At 34.7% G+C, this 19,934-nt stretch overlaps 2 protein-coding genes across 2 annotated transcripts in view; one reads left to right on the forward strand and one right to left on the reverse strand.

Moving 5' to 3' along the window:
• LOC114338515 (macrophage mannose receptor 1-like) overlaps nt 1–19,934 on the forward strand; it is a 251,803-nt gene that overhangs the window by 10,931 nt on the left and 220,938 nt on the right. The gene's annotated exons all lie outside the window — the stretch shown is intronic.
• Nucleotides 1,697–18,653, reverse strand: LOC126890311 (uncharacterized). The gene is made up of 2 exons (XM_050659170.1): nt 18,548–18,653; nt 1,697–2,283 (listed from the first exon to the last, which is right to left on the reverse strand). The coding sequence occupies exons 1-2, from the start codon at nt 18,651–18,653 to the stop codon at nt 1,697–1,699; spliced, it is 693 nt and encodes a 230-aa protein (XP_050515127.1).

Genomic DNA, 19,934 nt, shown 5'->3' on the forward strand with positions numbered 1-19,934 from the left:
CACAAATATAATATCACAAAAAATTGTAACGTGATAGTATGAAAAAATAGAGGATACGGCAACGGTGTTACATATGACGGTCGGCCCGGGTCGGATTCAATGCCAATATCTACACAGACATATTTTAGGGTGCTTTAAAATCCAAGATGTCCCATAGTTCTATGTCGTATGCACTATATTTCTTTTGGCTAGGTAAGAATTTCTTAGAAAAGAAAGCTAAAGGTTTCATACCTGTATCCGTTTTTTGTTGTAGTACAGCTCTCGCACAAAAATCAGAAGCGTCACAAGTGATGAAGATATCAACATCGTTTACAGGGTAGCTCAGTAAAACAGCGTTAGCTAAACTGTTTTTGCAGTCATCAAAGGCTTGGATTTGCTGTGGTGTCCATTCAATTGGTGCTTTTCCTTTGACATTACCTTTTAGGGCATCATGTAGTGGTGCTTGTAGCTCAGCTGCATTGGGTATGATAGAAGTTTAACATACCTAGAAATCTGCGTAGGTCTTTCACTGTTTTTGGCTGGGTGAAATTTTGTACAGCTGCTACTTTTTCTTGTGGAGGTGTGGGTCCTCCGTCTGATACTATGTATCTCAAAAAGTAATCTCGTTTTTGCCGAATTGACACTTTGCTGGATTTATCACAACGCCAAACTGCTTGAGCCTTTTGAACATTTCTTCCAAATGCGACATATGCTGCTTTTCGGATTCTGACGCAATGAGTATGTTATCGATGTAGGCGTAGGCGAAGTCTAGACCACGTAAAATCTCGTCTATGAAACGCTGGAATGTCTGTCCTGCGTTTCGTAGACCAAAAGACATATATAAGTACTCGTACAGCCCAAATGGTGTGGTAACGGCGGTCTTTGGTATGTCTCCGGTGGCTACTGGTATCTGGTTGTATGCTCTCGCTAAATTTATTGTAGAGAAAATTGTCTTACCAGCTAGCGACTGACCGAAATCTTCGATGTGCGGGATTGGATATCGATCTGGAATTGTTCTTTGGTTTAGACGTCGATAATCTCCGCAGGGTCTCCATTCCTCACCTTTCTTCGGGACCATGTGCAGTGGAGTAAACCAGTTACTGTTTGATGGTCTTATGATGCCTAGTCGTAGAAGATTTTCGAACTCTTTTTTAGCCCATTGCAGTTTGTTAGGTGCCAATCGTCGCGATCTCGAAAAAACGGGTGGACCTCGTGTTGTATCGATGTGGTGCTTGGTTTGATGCTGAATGTCTTTCACGATACCGGCGGGTCGCTTGATTTCCGGAAATCGTAGCAGCAGTTCATGGTAACGCGATACTTCCGCGATAGTCTTTACGCTGCCGTCGAAACACTCTTTAACGAGTCCCTTTGTTCGAAGGGCTGTCGTACTGTCTACTAAGCACTGGTTAGCAATGTCCACTAGGAGAGCGAAATGGGAAAAAAAATCAACTCCAATGATAGGCTTTGAAATGTCCGCCACTACGAATCGCCATGTAAAATCACGCCGTAGTCCGATGTTTAGTTCACATAACCGTATGTCGCGATTTTAGTGTCATTGGCAGCGTATAGTTCTTATGAAGTCTTTTCGCGTGCACCCCATACATACTTCCGCGGGAAAACGCACAGATCGGCACCGGTGTCGATTAAAAATTGTTTTTTAGTATCATAGTCTGTTACGTAAGGCGGCGAGACCTTGGGCTTGGATCGGATGCCGCACTCACCGACTGCCCGCGATGTTTCCCTGATACTTGCACGGAGGAGAGCACTTTTGAGCCTGGTCACCAAAACGGTAGTGATACCAACATAATATGTCACTATTATGTTCCCTACTGTAGCTGCTGTCTCTAGGATATGGTCTGCGTCTTGAGTTGGTGCGGTTGCGATGGTATGTGTTTGTTTGTGCTTGAGCCTGCGACAAGCTAGCTAGCTGGATTTTCATGTCAGCTAAATCAGCTGTCAATTTATCAATGGTGCTTTCAAGAGTGTTAGAAGCTTCTGAAATTTGAGCCCTAGGAGCTATAGCTTCAGATATTGTGTCAGCTAGCTCGGCAACTGCGTCCAAACTAGCTTTAGCTTGAGTAGCTAGAATAGCCTGTGTAAACGATGGCAGTCTACCTAACCACAGAGACCTTACAATATTGTCTGGTACCGTTGTGCCTGCTAAAGACTGTAAATGTCGTAAGAACTGGGAAGGTCTTCGATCGGCCAGTTCCTCATGCTCAAGCAGTCTTTTAATTTTTTGTTGCTGTGATGCACTAAGTCTCTTAATTAACTCTGACTTTAATTTTACATACCTCTCGGTGGCTGGTGGTGAAACAATAATGTCCCTAACTTCTAATAAGCTGTGTCTAAATTGGCAACTATGTAGTTGAATTTTGTGGCGTCACTTGTTATGTTTGCCAGTGTAAATTGATTTTCCACTACTTGCAGGAACCAAATTTCAGGATCGTTCGGCCAGAACGGTCGGATTTTAACTGAAATCCGATTAACTGAAGCACTGTTATCAACTGAAGCAATGTTCCGTTGGTGTATGTTGACGGAAAACATTATTTGAGATAAAAAATAAGTATAACAACGAACGGTAAATATTTTATTTATTTTGGGAACAAAAGTTATCGCTTGGTTTCGGAAAAGGGCCGAACTATAGGTGTGTGTCGTTCACCAGCTGTGTCGTGACTAAAAAAGGAAACCACAACGATAATCTGTTGATGTTTCTTTCCTCTGACCAGATGACAATAAATCATTTAGTTCTGGCGTATACTTTTAACACCCTTGAATGCATTAATGAGTTGTTGACAAAATTGTCTGATATAGTACTTAATTTATGAGGGTTAGGTTTGTTAAACCGCACAAACGAAAAACAGATGGATACATTCTGTTTTTATTTACATGTGAATTTTGAATGACTAACGTCGTTTCGATTTTGAGAAAAAATAATTAAAAATTAAGAAACAATAAAATTAGCAGAAATAGTAATTATAGCGTAATGCTATAGGGGGATTTTTTATCATTTTTTTCTTCACGGTGGCCAACTTTGCTGCATCTTTTAGTGCTCTTCTTAGTTGGCCAAGGTCAGAAATCTCTTCATCGTTTATCTTTCTGACCTCCGACAGGTACGTGTTTTTGTTAAAATAGATGTCAGTGTGTCCTATCGTCCATCTTATTCCCCCCTTCACCTTAATTTCGTACCTAATGTATCGGTGGTGGGTAAACAGCTGGTCGTCGATGACATCCCAGCCGTGTATTCTGCGGGATAACCCTTCACTTGCTAATGTTACATCGATGTGTGTCTGGCTGGCCCCTCTTACAAAAGTTGGTTTGTTGTTGTTCAGAACTTGGAGGCCAGCCTGGGCTATCCATTCATTCCGGAGTTCTCCCTTTTTATCATTTATGGGGGAACTCCACAACCTTGACTTCGCGTTGATGTCCCCGGCAACGATCACGTCTTTTTCGTTTGTAGCGGCACTCATTATTTCGTCTACGATGCTTTAGTATCTCTGCATAGGGATGTTCGGAGATACGTAGCATGCCAGAAGGCTGAAGTCCCTTAGTTTAATGAGGATATGATTTGCGCCTCTGACAATACCCCGCACTCCTAGATCCCTATTTCTAATGAGCACCGCTACATTTTTTCCGTTGTCTTGTACCCATCCACCTTCCGAGGTTATCTTTTTGTTCGGTTCGGGGACGATGACCTGCTCAGTTTCTAACATGCAGGCTTTTGCTTGGACAAGGTAATGTGCTCTTCGAGCCCTGCCCACATTCACCTGCAATATCCGTATACAAGGTCCTTGAGGTCCGTTTGGTTCAGTTCTCGAGAGTCGCCCCTACATCGGATTCATCAAAATTGACTAATAAATAAATATAAATAAATAAAATTAAAGATAAAATAGTTAATAATATAAATAAATAAATAAATATATAAAATATATACCCTAGGTGGGCTGTATATGGGCCCACCTTTGTTTTCCAAAAAATCTGTTGTTTCTTTATTATTCGTTTTCTAGGGGGTTCCCTCCTCTTCTGCCGTAAACTAGGGCTCTGTAGGCTGGATAGGCCATCCTATCCATCCTGTGCCCTTCCCCTTGCACACTAAACAATAGGCTTTGTTTGTGCAATTTACTGCCGTGTGCCCATTTTTCAGGCAGTTGTAACAACAAGCTCTCTACTTTCTTCTTTGCAGTCATATGTATTATGACCGAACTAAAGACACTTGTAGCATTGTATTGGGTTGTACCTCTTTATGACTTGGCATATCACCCATCCCACCTTTATCGAGCCGTACTTCCTCAACTCCTCTGCTTTGGAGGGTCGTACGGTTATTGTGGCTACTCGCTCTCCATATTTATTTCACCCAAATTTCCCCAATATCCCCATATTTATGTCAAAATCTACCCTATGCCGAAATGCGCTTTTGTCCTGGTGGTGAAAACAATCCCATCTAGGGAATGAAATTTTTTAAATCAAAATAACTACGGAAATCGATATAGTCATCAATCATGAAGAAATTTTATTCTATAAAATTTTTTTGCAAAATTGACAATTTCCAAATTATTTACGATTGAAGTTATGCATTTTTCATTGAAAAAACTCACGTTTTATAATGGTTTTTCATGAATAACATAAATAAAATTAATTTTATAGAAAACATCATTAAAAACAAAATTGTAGCCGATAAAAAAACAAAGAGACTCCCGTCTGCAAGACCTAGGTAAACCCAATAACGGCTGAGTTATTGCTCTTTAAAGGATGGTTATTTTCGAAAAAATCGATATGGAGAACTTTTAATCTCAAATAAATCGAATGTGGTGCAAATTTGTGGGGAAAACTTAAGAGACATCTTTTAAAGCTCAATAAAATACCTTTCAAATAAGCTCTGACAAAAGTTTTTTGCATAAGAACTGACTGACTTATGACGAAAATAAAGTCGCTCTCTGCGTTTTTGTTTTTAAGATGTAAAAATTAAACCCTCGTCTTTACAATCCTAATAGAAATGAATAGCTTCCCGCTTGAAATTAACTTTATCTAGGTATAATTGATACGATCCATTTTTTAAATTTAACAAAAAAAGTGCATTTTTTTAAATAAATCTAAAAGTATTCATAATATGAAAAACTGTTTCAAATATTAATTGTAGAATTTCTTTTACTAAAAATATTGATTTTTTTGTTTTTGTGACATGAATACTTTTAGGTTTATGTAAGAAAAATACACTTTTTTTTAATTATAATAATGCATTTTTTGCTTTAATCTAAACTATTTTTTCTAAACTAAGCATTCCAAACCGGTCAGGTCACATGGATCGTATTAACTATACCTAAATAAAGTTAATTTCGAGTGGGAAGCTATTTATTTCTATTAGGATTGTAACGACGAGGGTTTAATTTCGACAGAGTCGTCTTTGTCATTTGAGATCACCACCTGATCATCTGCAAACTGTAAAGTATATATACAATCCTGATCGTTCAAATGTATACCCATTCCTTTTACTTTCCTTTTCCATTGTTTCAGAGCTGCAGAGATATAAATTTTAAACAAAGTCGGAGAGATACAACATCCCTGTCTGAGACCCTTAGTAACTGCAAATTTTTCAGCTAAGAGGTTTCCGAATTTCATTTGGGAGTTTGAGCCGTAATATAGATCTTTGAGAGCACTAACTAATGTTTGATGTATGTTTGATGTGCCCAGGACTTCCCATAGTTTATTTAGCGGGACTGTGTCATATGCCTTCTCAAGATCTACAAAAGTCATATGTAACTCTCTATTTGTAACAACTTTCTTTTCTATAATTTGTTTAAGACAAAAGATGTTATCTGTACATGAACGACCTGCTCTAAATCCTCCTTGTTCTTCGTCTTCAGACGATTGATAATCTTCCTCTATCAGGTCCCGTAGTATTCGACCATGTAGCCGACTCATTGAACTTGTGACCGATATCCCTCTATAGTTTTTACAATTTCTCCTGTCACCTTTTTTATATATTGGAGTCATTTATGCTGTTTTCCATTTATCTGGTGTTGGATGGCCATTAATGTATTCGTTAAATATCCCAGTGATCATTCTGTGTAATTTCTCTGAGCCATTCTTTATTAGTTCCGTAGTTACTCCCTCTGGTCCGCTTGCTTTCCCATTCTTCATCCCTGCTATAGCTTTTTGCACTCTGTTGATATCTATGGTAATATGCTCTCCCAGAATTTCGATTCTTGATGAATTCATATCTTCTTTAAATTCGTCTCTGTTCTCATTTAATAGATGTTTGTAATAATGTGTCCAATCCTCGGGATTTATGGGATTTAGAATCACTTTCTCGTTAGTCGGCTTCTTAACAGAGTTTATAAACTTCCACGCCTCAGTGCATTGTCGTCCTCCAATATAGGATTCTATCTCTTTGCATTTTCTGTCCCACGTCTCATTTTTGGAGGTCATAATTATCTTTCTAGTTTTCTTCTTCATTTCATTATATCGGTCTTTGTCTGCGTCACACTTTATTTTCGTCATAAGTCAGTCAGTTCTTAGGCAAAAAACTTTTTTCAGGGCTTACTTGAAAAATTATTTAATGAACTTTAAAAGATATCTTTAAAGTTTTCCCAAAAAATTGCACTACGTTCGAGTTATTCGAGATTGAGGGTTCTCCATTTCGAGATTCTTCGAAAATAACCATCTTTAAAAGAGCAATAACTCAGTCATTATTGGGTTTACCTAGGTCTTTCCGACGCGAATCTCTTTGTTTTTTTATTAACCACGGTTTTGTTCCTAATTACATTTCTATAAATCTAATTTTTTTCAAGTTATTCATGAAAAACGGTTATAAAACGTGAGTTTTTTCAATGAAAAATGCATAGTTTTAATTGTATATCAATTTCCATAGTTATTTTGATTAAAACATCATTCTCAGTGACATCTGAGACTTCCTAAAAAAGTTAATTACAGGAATTTTTCCTATTCTTAAAATCGAAAAGAAATAAGATGTAGTGCTCAGATTGCTTTCCTCATCAAAAATTTCCAAACTCCTGTTATGTCCATCTCCTTTGTGTTTGTTCTAGAATCTGTTATGTGTTATTTATCGACTTTAAAACAAAAAATTTTTATCTTTGCAAAGAAACCATCTAATTCAACTCAACCAGATAATGTTTTCAAAGTATTTTAAAATTTAAAATTAATTTTAACCTACTTAACTATTTATTAAATTCAACAGATATTAACATAAATCAAAGATTTTTTCATTTATTAATTTTTTTTTCATATATTACTTTTTCAACTTTCTTAGTTATACTCCATAAAGTTTCATTGCTCTACAGATAATTATAACTTTATATTACAATTAATTTAATATCACCTACTACATTACCTATACACTTGACTTTAATTCTGAATTAGTAATTAATGATTTTATTGATTGACACTTTTAATATAAAGAATTTTTGCAAATTACGATTGTTCAATTTTTCAATTTCAATTCTTCAAACAAATTTTTACAATCAGATCACAACTATTGCATATCCGACCAAACTTGTCTAAAAATTGCACACCCAATTTTACATCTATAAGTTCTTGAACATCCTGAACAACATCTAATAATCCTATATAAATAAAATATACACAATTAATTAAAAATCACATCACTTTATTATATCACCTATAACTAACAATTTTTCGTTTCTCGGTTTAATGTCGTGTTTTATTACCAATCCCCTTAAGATCCTGCCCATGTTTTGTTAATATATTACATTCAAATCTATCCCTCTAACAACCCTACCTTTAGCAAAGTGCAGAGAAAAAGTATGATATTGAATACTACTACATACTACTTCCTTATACCGGAAATATTTAATTTTACTTTAACCGGGACCTGAAGATGCTGTGCAAAGTGTAGACATCGAAGCCGGTCGTCAGTTGTAAAATAAATTGTTTGTGAGAACGTCTCTCTTTTCTTTACTACACTAGTATTGGCTCACACATGCAACCCATTCATTATTTAAAACATTTTCATCCCCTAGATGGGGTTGTTTTCATTCCCAGGGCAAAAGCGCAGTTCGGCGTAGGGTAGATTTTGAAGAAGAGTATCAACAGAGCTTAAATCCAAATTGTCATTAAAATCGGTGTTGATTCTCAAAATTCCAAGGTTTTACAGTTTTTTACCGCTGATAAGTGGACTATTTGTGAAAGCTATGAAACTGACTAATTTTGTTAAAACTATATTTTAGAAGATCCATGGCCTTGGTTAGAAAAGATTGCGGTATTTGGATTGCCAAAGTCTCAGTTTTGGATACGTCATTTTCTTGCAATAATAATAGTACTATTCATGGAAATTCACATATTGGTAGGTCTCTTCATTTTACTCAGCGTCAATGATAGCTGGCAATGTATATTACCGTATCTGCCATTCATTGCAATAATGCAACTTGTAAGTATCTCTTATACCTATTCTGTGCTTTGTGCGTAAAGTGCGTTAAGTCCAAAAATGGTTGAAATTAGCCAATGCACTATCTGTATGTTAGAATTTGATATATACATGTGTATAGGTATAATTTATCAAGTCTAATTCAATCCCTAAACTGAGATATTCATTTTACACAAATAAAAAACGAACAATCCTAACTGTGTAAAGCGTGTTAAGTCCTGAACTTAGACATATCACTCTTCACACTAAACATTATTTAAGAAAAAATAAGACTCTGTCTTATTAAGACAGACTTAAGTGTTAAGTCCCACAATTTTGCGACTTAACACACTGTACACTAATAAGTTGCTACGTTGACTCTCTGTACGCCGCGCGCCTTTAAAGCTGATTTGTCTATTTTACTAAAAGTATTTGGAAATATTCTGAGATACCTATAAACTATTATTCAAAGAAAATTTCACCTTCTTCGAGCATAATCAAACCGGATGAAAGAGGAAATTTTGTAAAAACTGAAGAAGAAAGGAATAAAGTAAATAAATTTTTAATTAGAATCCCAGCTTATGAAAGCCATTACTCAAGACGAAATTGTGGGAAAAAATTTATTTCTCCACATTTGACGATAGTGACACTATAATATGAAGAATACAAACGTACCCTATCTGAAACCAGTTCAAAACCGGTAAGCTATACTAAGTTTTGAAAAATAGGTTTATATTCGCCAAATTCCAAATAGACTATTTCAACGTGAAATATCCAAAAAATTAAGCGCTTTTTGGGGAAAACTCATTACAAATTTTTTAAAGTGTTTAAAAAAATCTTTATTCCTGTCTTTAAAAAAAGTTTCTAGCGGTAAATCTAAGCAAGCTACGCTCAAAATAAAGTTAGTTCCTTTTGTTTTGACAAAATAAAATCTGGAAGATCATCCCCTAATTTGCAACTTGAATGAAATTAATCGTTAGTGCTTCACGAGTTGCTTTACTTATGTTTTGTGTATATATTATGATCTGTAAGTTTCATCGATTCAAAGTGCTTATTTTTGAAAAAATTGGTTTTAAAATTAAACTTGTAAAAATTTTAATTTTGAAAAAAATGCTTTTTTCTTTTTTTGGTAATTTCAGGTTAAAATATTTGATTTGGAATTTGAGGAATATCAACCTATTTTTCATCAGCTTTAACTCGTTAACCTTTTACTAGGTATAGAGACCTTATAGGTACACCATTTTTTAAAATTTTTTACAGGCTATATTTTTGCTAAAAATGTATTTTTCAACAAAATACTTACTTTTTGAGGTATTTACGAAATACCGTTTAAAAACGTGGTTATTCTGTTGAAAAATGTACATACTCACTCGCAAATAACTCAAAAAGTATTGACTTAGTGAAAAAACTCTATAGAACAAAAGTTGCTTAGAATTAGTCAGTTTATCCATTTCCGGACTTATTTTGGAAATATATTTTTTCATCCCCGAGAGTGGCTGAAACTCATCCCCAAGGCAAAAGCACATATCGGCACAATATGACTTTTTTTGGCTTATTAGCTATGTTTATGCCAAATTTTATGTGAATCTAACCGGTTCTCTAAAATTTAGAAGTTTTGCAATATTTCACCGTTAAAGAACGTTCAAAAAGAAAGGGACGTAATTTTTTCTTTAATTATTTTGGATAAATAATAATCGATGTGTAGTGCTTAGTAGAGTTTAATATAAATAAATATTTGTTGAAATGTCAAACATAACGAGAATGCCTTTCAGAAATATCAAAAAAAAAAGGAGAAATACAATTAAAAAAAAATTATTTTCACAAAAGGGTTGTAATAAATGCAAAAACAAAATTAATACAAAGTATATCGTCCACCCTAATTTATTACGGCTCTAGATCTGTCGTTCATAGACAAAATGGCATTGTCGATAACCTGTTGGAGTACGTTTGCCCATTCTTCTACCAGACATTCTGGGAAACAAAACAGTCTGTGTATGTTACCCATATTATGTGAACTAATTCTTAGTTGAATTATTTCCCATACATGCTAAATGTGATGCAGGTGGGGGATTGTACTGACCAAGACAACACATCAATAACTTTGTTAATAAGCCAGTCTGTCACTGGGCATGCGACATGTGGACGACCATTCTCAGGCATGAGGTGGAAATTTTGACCAACCGCATTTAAGCCAGGGTAATAAGACAAAAATATACCCTGTTCGTGACACTTCAGCAGCCAGGGTACTGAAGCGTTTTTTCGACAGATAATAGTTATAGGAACAAATTATAATTATTTTTTGCGTAGGATCTAGCGGCCATTTTTATTTATAAACAATTAACTGTCGAAAAATGGGATTTTCCCCTTTTTCTCAAATCAACGGAAAACAGTAAAACATTGATTTTTTTAGTACAAATATCTTCGGGATTATGTAAAAAGCTTTAAAATGGCGTATTACAAAGTTTGATATACTCATTTATTATTAATATAATTGCGAAAAAAGGTCGGAATTACAAAAAAAAATATTTTCTCGATAACTGTTGTAAAAGTTGGTGTACAGCTTTGAAATTGTTGTCAAATGAGGGATATTTGGTGCTTAATATGTGATAGAAATTTCAAAGCGATTCATTCAATTGTTTAAATTTTATTCAAATTGTTTTTCCCAGAGAGCATTTTTTTTAATAACATAAGTCAGTAAAAAGTGACCTTAGAACCATTCCACAGGTGTCAAATGAAAGAGCACGTGCTACATTTTCAACATGGTTTAAAACAGTGAGTAAAAAATGCATTTATTAGTAATAAATAATTATGCAGAAGTATCGTCAATTTTTCTGTTTAAACTTTTTAAATAACTTTTTCCAAAAAAATTAACTTTTTTACCCTGTTTTAAGTGCACAACTACCAAGTAATGTTATCTATATCATAATTGATAAAAAATTGTAATAATAATAATAATAGTCTCCCGTTTTATACCGCAGGGATGTGTGCTTTCCCCTCTTTTATTTAACATTTATTCGGAAGCCACATTTCAAGAGTCTTTGGAAGATGCAGAGATGGGAATCAAAGTGAATGGAGTATTAATCAACAACATACGATATGCTGATGATGCTGTCTTAATTTGCGACAACATAGCAGATCTTCAACAACTTGTCACTATAATCGGAGAATACAGTAAGCGAATGGGATTAGAGATTAATACCAAAAAGACCAAATTCATGATCATCTCCAGAAACTTAAATGCATTTGAAAACTCCACCATAACACTGAATACTAAGTCCATTGAGAGAGTGAGCAAATTCAAATACCTAGGAACGTGGCTTTTTGAAGACTGGGCATCGGACAGGGAAGTAAAATGTCGCATTGAGCAAGCTCGACAAGCTTTCGTAAAATTCAGGAAGGTACTGAGCTGCTCAGAGTTCGACCTTACACTGAGACTAAGGTTTACTAAATGCTACGTGTGGTCGGTGCTGCTATATGGCATAGAGGGCTGGACACTCAAAACAAGGGATATAAACAGATTAGAAGCCTTCGAAATGTGGCTTTATCGCCGTATCCTAAAGATACCATGGACGGCGAAAGTCACAAATGTGGATGTCCTTAAAAGAATCAACCAAGAACGTCAGCTTTTCGAAAACATCAAGAAAAGAAAAACGGCGTATTTGGGTCACATCATGCGAAACGAAAAATACCAGTTCCTTTAACTTATAATCCAGGGTAAAATTGAAGGCAAGAGAGGAATAGGACGCAAGAAAATGTCCTGGCTCCGAAACATAAGGCAATGGACAGGGATTACCGACATACAATCACTGATACACATTGCAAGAAACAGAGAGTTAATGGAAAATGTGATCGCCAACATCCATTAGTGGATTTGCATTTGAAGAAGAAGAAGAAGTTTTATACCGCATGCGGCTTTGGGAGTATAGCAGGGTAGTCTGCTATGTCTAGGGCCTACGGTATACAAGGAAGGTAACAGGGCCAGTGCTACGCTTCAACCGCCTATTATTACCCCTGGTTTTACCCAAGGTACTCATTTTATTCAGGCTGAGTCGACCTGGGGCCTATAGACATTTTTAAAAATGTCTAGTTTTTCTTGCCGGCGGTAGGATTTGAACTCCGGACCACCGGCATGCGAGGCAAGCACACTACCACCTGCGCTACGCCGGTCCAGAAAAATTTTAATAAGTATGTATAATTTCTTATATAACCAAATATAAAGTTTATAAGGAAAGATTTACGATACTTTTGCATAATTATTTACTACTTATAAATGCATTTTTTATTCACTTTTTTTAAACCAAGTTGAAAATATAGCTCATGCTCTTTCATTTGATGCCTGTGGAATGGTTCTAACGTTATTTTCTTCTGACTTATGTTATTGCAAAAAAATGCTTTCTGGGATAAACAATTTGAACAAAATTTAAACAAGTCAATGAATCGCTTTGAAATTTTTATCACATATTAAGCACCAAAGAACCCTTATTCAAAAAAAATTCAAAGTTGTACAATAATTTTTACAATAGATATTGCGAAAATATTTTTTTTTCAATTCCGACTTTTTTCATAATCTCGACATAATCTCGAAGATATTTGTGCTAAAAAACCATAAGCTTCCCTGTTTTCCATTGATTAGAAAAAAAAAAGTGAAAAATGCCATTTTTGACACTTAATTGTTTGTAAATAAAAATGGCCACCAGATCCTACGCAGGAAATATTTAAAATTTGTTCCTATAGGTATTACCTCTCGAAAAAACGCTTCAGTACCCTGGCTGTTCAAGTGTCATGGAAAAAACCTTATTACCCTGGACTAATTAACAAACGGACGAAAGATACGTTGTAGAATGGTGTCGAGGTACTGCTGAGTTACAAGAAAGCGGTTTGGAAAAACGTGGTCCGTTCTGTCACCGACTATTACTCCACTCCATACAATTACTGTACCACCTCTGTATGTGTAAACGTCCTGGACATGTTTCAAGCGTTCTACATTTCCAGATCGTCTCCACCCTCTTACTCAATGAGAATCTAATGTTGTATTCTTGTGATTCGTGGGAGAATAAAACTGTACCCAATCATTTAAATTCCAGTTTTGAGATTCTTGACACCACTCTAATCTTGCAGCGCGATGGCTTCTAGAGACAGGTGTACATTTCAATGGCCTTCGACTGTGGAGATTGGCTTCATTGAGACGACTTCTTACAGTATCACGGCCTGTGGTTACCTGCTGTGCCCACTGCAAGTCGCTTAACAATTTAGGTGCTGTAATTGTTAGTTGTCTTTTAGAGGTTAGCACTAAAAGTCGGTCTTAAGCTGCAGTTTTAGCGCGCTCACCTCGTAGACAATTGACTTATTATTATAGTATGTCATAGTATGTACAATTGCCGCTGGAAGTACGTGCATTGATTTTGCTACATACGGAATCCTTTTGATTGATTTCTGTGCTCATAGTCCATGTGGTGAGACCGCTCCCATCTGAGAAAATTTTTGATTCCATTTTTTTACGAATTACTATTCAAAAATGTTCTCTTTAGACAAATCTGAAGGGTGCCGGGCAGAATTTTTGGACAAAAATTGTTTAAACAATTTTTTTAAATTAAACAAATACAAAAGATTACCTAACAAGACATACGTAATTTTTTGCAAGGCTAGCTTTGATCCCAATAATTGTGGATCGCTCGTTATTTTTGGTATGGAAAATATACGCACACCCAGTTCAATTGTGCCACAACTGCAAAAAATTCGAATTTTGGGTTAAGGCTTTAAAATATTGTCTATATAATGGCCCATCTAATCCAATACAGCCTGAATTAAATATTGTTTTGGATAAGTATAAAGTAAGTTAATTCGGTATTTCACTGTAGGGTTTTTGGAGGTTTTGAAAATGCAATATGGCCATAACTGGGAGATGTGGCGATAATATACACTGCCACAATACAACCGATGTAATTCAATACGTTCAATACGGCCACAACTGCAAAAATCAAGAGAGATGTGGCGATAATATACACTGCCAAAATACAACCGATATAATTCAGTACGGCCACAACTGCAAAAATCAATTGATTTTTTCATTATATTGCCACCGTATCTCCTAGGTATCGTTTTATAAATGACTTTCTTCACAATGCAATATCGCTATAACTATCAAAATAGTAATAACCTTTTATTTTTAATAAATTGTAATAAGATCCAGCCAATAAGTGTATAATTTGCTACCTAAATTGTAATTTTGAAGCCAGTCATTCTCAAAATAAATTATTTACAGGGCAAAACGCGTTTACTACAGAACGTTTCGCTCATTTCTCGAGAATATTGTGTTTTGCACTTGTAGCACTATTGAACTAGGTGTGCGATATTTTTAAATTTTTTGGGCCATTCTAAACAAGAAAGGTATCTTGTGATTCTTAAAGTGAGGCTTAAAAACTCATATTTAAATTAGTATTTTTGAGGTTGCCAAGTACTTAAATTGAAACTTAAACATTCAGTCTCAAGATTCTGAAATATGATCGGGTATAACTTCAATTTAGACCGTTGTTTTTTAACTGTAAATTATACGTGTCCATTCGATTTTTTGCCGGTGCGGCGCACTCTAATTCAACAATCTCCTATTTTCCTCCGAAAAATTATTTTTTTACTAGCGTGCAAAAATGTCTGCTTTTCCGCACGCGTTTTAGTTTAGGAAGTTTTATTTTATCTACTCTATGTCATATTATGTGTAAGTTTTTAGTTTGTGAAAACTGTCATTATAGATAGCAGTGCGTGAAGGGTTTAAAGTATGCGTGAAGTAACAATATATTATAAATTGGACTTACTTTTTCGCACTGTTTTTAACACACTTTCATGTGGAGTAGATAAAATATTGTATGAAACTGTGCGTGAAGTAATTTTTGCGAATTTACGCGATGTATAACACCCGCTCCGTTGTCGATCGTGCTCTAAACATCGCGTGCGTTCGCAAAAAGCATACTTTACGAACTGTTTCATAAATAACTATTCCGTTATACTTTTCCGCATTATTTTCCGCATCACTTTTCCGCAATGAATTTAGATAATTTAATATGATATTATTTACTAATTTATTTCAAATGTATCTTATTGTGTTCATGTTTTAATGAAATTAACGCGACAATTCGATGAATTAAAATTATTTTGACATAATATTCGAAAGTCAAATCAGTAGACAATAACAGTGGTTTTGAATCGTCGTCACGAAAACCAAGTTCGTCGTCGTCGTCATGCTAACTAATTATATTGAAAGTTTGGTTTTGACAACCTTGTCAAAGAATTAATTTGTGTATGTATTTTAATATTATTTCAATTCCAATCCCTTTCAATTAAAAGTTTTACTCCTATAGAAGTCAAGAAAGAAATAACCAAACTCAACTCACGAAAGGCTCCAGGTTATGACTTAATCTCGGCACAAGTACTAAACGAACTTCCTCGTAAGGCCATTATTATGCTAAGAGTAATATTTAATCGTATGCTAAGTTTATCATACTTTCCAAAAATATGGAAATTTGCAGAAATCATAATGATCCTTAAGCCAGGCAAAGCGCCCAATGAAGTAACATCTTATCGACCCATCAGCCTACTCCCAATCGTTAGCAAAGTTTTTGAAAGATTGCTGCTACAAAGAATACACGCAGATCATGAATTTCTAACATTACTACCAGAACATCAGTTTGGTTTTTGGGAAAACCACTCTACTACACAACAAGTCCATCGAATAGTAAATGAAATATCAAAAACTCTCGAAGAAAAGAAATATTGCAATGCTATATTCCTAGATATCTCACAAGCGTTTGACAAAGTTTGGCACAGAGGTCTGCTTTACAAAGTAAAATTAGCACTATCTAGTAACTATTTCCTCCTAATCAAATCCTACTTATCAAATAGATATTTCTCAGTAAAATTCAAAGACCAACAATCCAGCATCTGTCCTATTAACTCCGGAGTTCCGCAAGGTAGTGTTCTCAGGCCGCTGTTTTTCTCACTCTACACAGCCGATGTACCAGAGTCTCATAATACTACGATCGCTTCCTTTGCTGATGACGTAGCAATACTCGCTGTAAATGAAGATTACATACAAGCCTCACAAGACCTGCAACACCATCTGGACATAGGTACTCAGTGAGTGGTACACAAAATGGCGAACAAAAGTAAATAAAACAAAATCATCTCAAATAACGTCTACAAATGGCGAATGGATTTAGTGTCCGCAGTCATATAAACCCAAACAAACAACGTCTACAAACCGTCACAACACATGCCCACCTGTAAGAATGGAAAATGTACGAATATCAACAGCAACAGAAGCTAAATACCTTGGCCTCCATCTTGACCAACGTCTTACTTGGAAAAAACATATACAGACGAAAAGAAGACAACTAGACTTGAAATTTCGGCAAATGTATTGGCTCCTTGGACGCAGATCAAAACTCAACATCTAAAACAAAATTCTTCTGTACAAAACAATACTCAAACCTATTTGGTACTACGGACTACACCTCTGGGGCTGTGCAAAGTCAACATCACTCAATATCATCCAAAGATTTCAGTCTAAAGTTCTAAGATCAATAGTGGATGCACCATGGTATGTAACTAATCAAACACTTCACGAAGACTTAAATATACCTTTCATCAGAGAAGAAATCCATCGAGCATCTGAATCACAGAACGAGCGTACCATTCACCATGACAATGAGTTAGTAAGGGAATTATTTCATAATGGCCCTGCCACAAGGAGACTAGATCGAACCTGGCCTCAGGACCTATTTTAAAACTTAAACATAAATAGAATAAGATGAGACATCATTGGAAGTCTCTTCTTCATGCCCAAAAACATGGAACAAATTTACTTAATACTCTTGTATTGATGTAGATTGTAAATAAACATAATTACATAAAAAAATATTAATTCAATTAATTGATTAAGATTTGGTCATTTTTTAAACGCTCGTAGAAAAAATATTGTTCGTAACTCTTGCCGAAAGTCTCTTTTCCGCACTCCACTGCTTGCCGAACTCCGCTTCGCGTCGTTCGGCAAACTGAAATCGCGTGAGGAAAAGTATGACTTTCCGCACTTATTAGGAAAATAACTATTTTTTTTAGATCTTTCGAGATATTTTAAATAAAATAGGTTTCTTGTCATTTTTCTCAAAAGTTAATAGTTTTGGAGTTAAAAGCGGTTTAAAATCCGAAAAATGTGATATCTCACATTTTTTGAGGCTTGAAAACTAAGATGTAATTTACTATTTTTGAGGTTTCCATGTACCTAAATTGAAGTATGAACATTATGTTTGAAGATTCTGTAGAGTAATCGGGCCTCATTTCAATTTAGACCATTGTTTTTTAATTGTTGATTATGCGCGTCCACTCGAATTTTAAGGGTAGTGCCGCGTAGTGGTCGCGCGTAATTAACAATTAAAAGACAATGGTCTAAGTTGAAATGAGCCCCGATTAATCTACGGAATCTTTAAACATAATGTTTATACTTTAATTTAGGCACTTGGTAACTTCAAAAATAGTAAATTACATCTGAGTTTTCAAGCCTCGAAAAATGTGAAAATTTACATTTTTCGGATTTTAAATCGCTTATAACTCCAAAACTATTAACTTTTGAGAAAAATGACAAGAAACCTATTTTATTTTAAATATCTCAAAAAATCTAAAAAAATATTTTTCGGAGGAAAATAGGAGATTGTTGAACTAGAGTGTGTTCCAGCGACAAAAAAATCGGTTAGACACTTATAATTTAACAATTAAAAAACAACGGTCTAAATTAAAGTTAGACCCGATCACTCTTCAGAATCTTGAAAGTGAATGCTTAAATTTCAATTCATTTACTTGGCAACCTCAAAAATACTAATTTAAATATGAGTTTTTAAGCCTCGAATATGCGTATTTTCGCATTTTTCAGATTTTAAATCGCCTATATCTGGAAAACTGTAAATTTTTGAGAAAAATCACAAGATACCTTTTTTGTTTAAAATAGCCCAAGAACTCTAAAAATAGCTTTTGCAAAGCAAAAAATGGTGATATATTTTAAAATAAATATTTGTTTAAAAAAAAATTGACAATAATTTATACCCAAAAATTCGTCCCGGCACCCTTCAGATTTGCTTAAGGGGAACATTTTTGAATAGGAATCCGCAAAGAAACCGACTGGTTTTCAGACGGGAGCGGTCTCACCACATGGACTATGAGATATATATGTGAAGGCATCCACACGTTCGAAGGTATAGTTGTTGTCTATTGCGATATTATTTTCATCTTCAGGTGTTCTTTTGTCGATCATGTACTTCGATTTTATTTCGCTTATTTTAAGCCTCTTTTTTGTGATGCATAATAATTTTTCAAATCATTATTTTATTTTATGTAGTGTCCAGAAATTTGTCTATTCCTTATTTAAAATTTCCGAATAAAGTGAGCGTTTTCAATAAAACTATAACATTATGTATGTTTCATGTAAAATTGGAAGCAGTTTTTTTTTTATTAGAAATAACCCTCATCAACAATAAAAGGTTATTAGCGGTGGTACAATACATATTTAATTATTATAATATAATAATATATAAACTATAGAGTTTTTACAAAGTTGATTTTAATTTATAATTGTTCTTAACGTAGCTCTCATATTTGGTTATATAATTTAGTTTATTTTAAAAACCGAATGATTTTGTCACAATCACAGTCTAATGCACACTTAATATAACTTGGTAGTCCAGTAACTTGTCTTTCCAGTTGATATAGTGGACATTCTATAACAATCAAAATTTGTGGTAGGAATCAAAATGTTTTAGGTATATTTTTGTTGTTTTTAAAGTTTGTTTCTTGTAGACATATACTTTGTGGGTTTATTTCTTTTATTAGAAAATGAAGTGTTTCGATGTGTGTAAATAATCCTTGTTCATTCCACTGAATAATATGCATTTATTGGTAATACTTATTTTATTGATTTTTTTTAATTGGGGTTTCCTTGAGAAACGTCTGTATCTTGGAAGTTTTCATTATTTTCAATTTGTTCTAGATTTAGTTGACGACGTATTTTCTTCTTTATTAGTGTAATTCTAGATTTAATGCGTCTGTCTTCGAGTTTGGGGTAGATTTCTGTTAGTAGATTAAAGTCCTTCTCAAAAAGATATTTTTCGACGATGTGATGAGGAATAGTCGGACAGACTTTAGACAACAGCAACCTATTAGCAGGAGTGACTAATTTTTCATTGTTTCCTATTTTTATTCCTCCGTGGTCTGTTAAAAAAGTGTCAACAACTTCTTTGCTTGAGAGGTAGATGCAGATTATGTCGTTAGAAATTCGTGATGAAAAGAGTACATTTTTGGGATGTATTAGTGATCCTATTGCTATAATGCAGTCTTCTAATTTTAGTGTGTCTACTGCATATATAATAATGGCTTGTTCTTTGGAAGGGAATGTAACTGCTTTCTGTTGGGTAATTGTAGAGTAAGATGGTGTTTGTTGATCGGGTAACATTGGAAGACCCCTGTAGTCAGAAGTACCAGACCTCGGATAAAATTGTTAAATACTTTTTATTTTAATTGTCTTATTTCCTTTCATTAC

This window comes from Diabrotica virgifera, chromosome 8 (genome assembly GCF_917563875.1).
Source record: "Diabrotica virgifera virgifera chromosome 8, PGI_DIABVI_V3a".
Taxonomy (NCBI): domain Eukaryota; kingdom Metazoa; phylum Arthropoda; class Insecta; order Coleoptera; family Chrysomelidae; genus Diabrotica; species Diabrotica virgifera.

Bases quoted from the DNA above. Each gene is read 5' to 3' on its own strand.
- LOC126890311 (XM_050659170.1), bottom strand. From the start codon at position 18,653: ATGATCGACAAAAGAACACCTGAAGATGAAAATAATATCGCAATAGAC. The intron at 2,284-18,547 runs GTGAGACCGCTC...TTTCACCACCAG, and splicing joins TATATCTCATAGTCCATGTG to CCACCGAGAGGTATGTAAAA.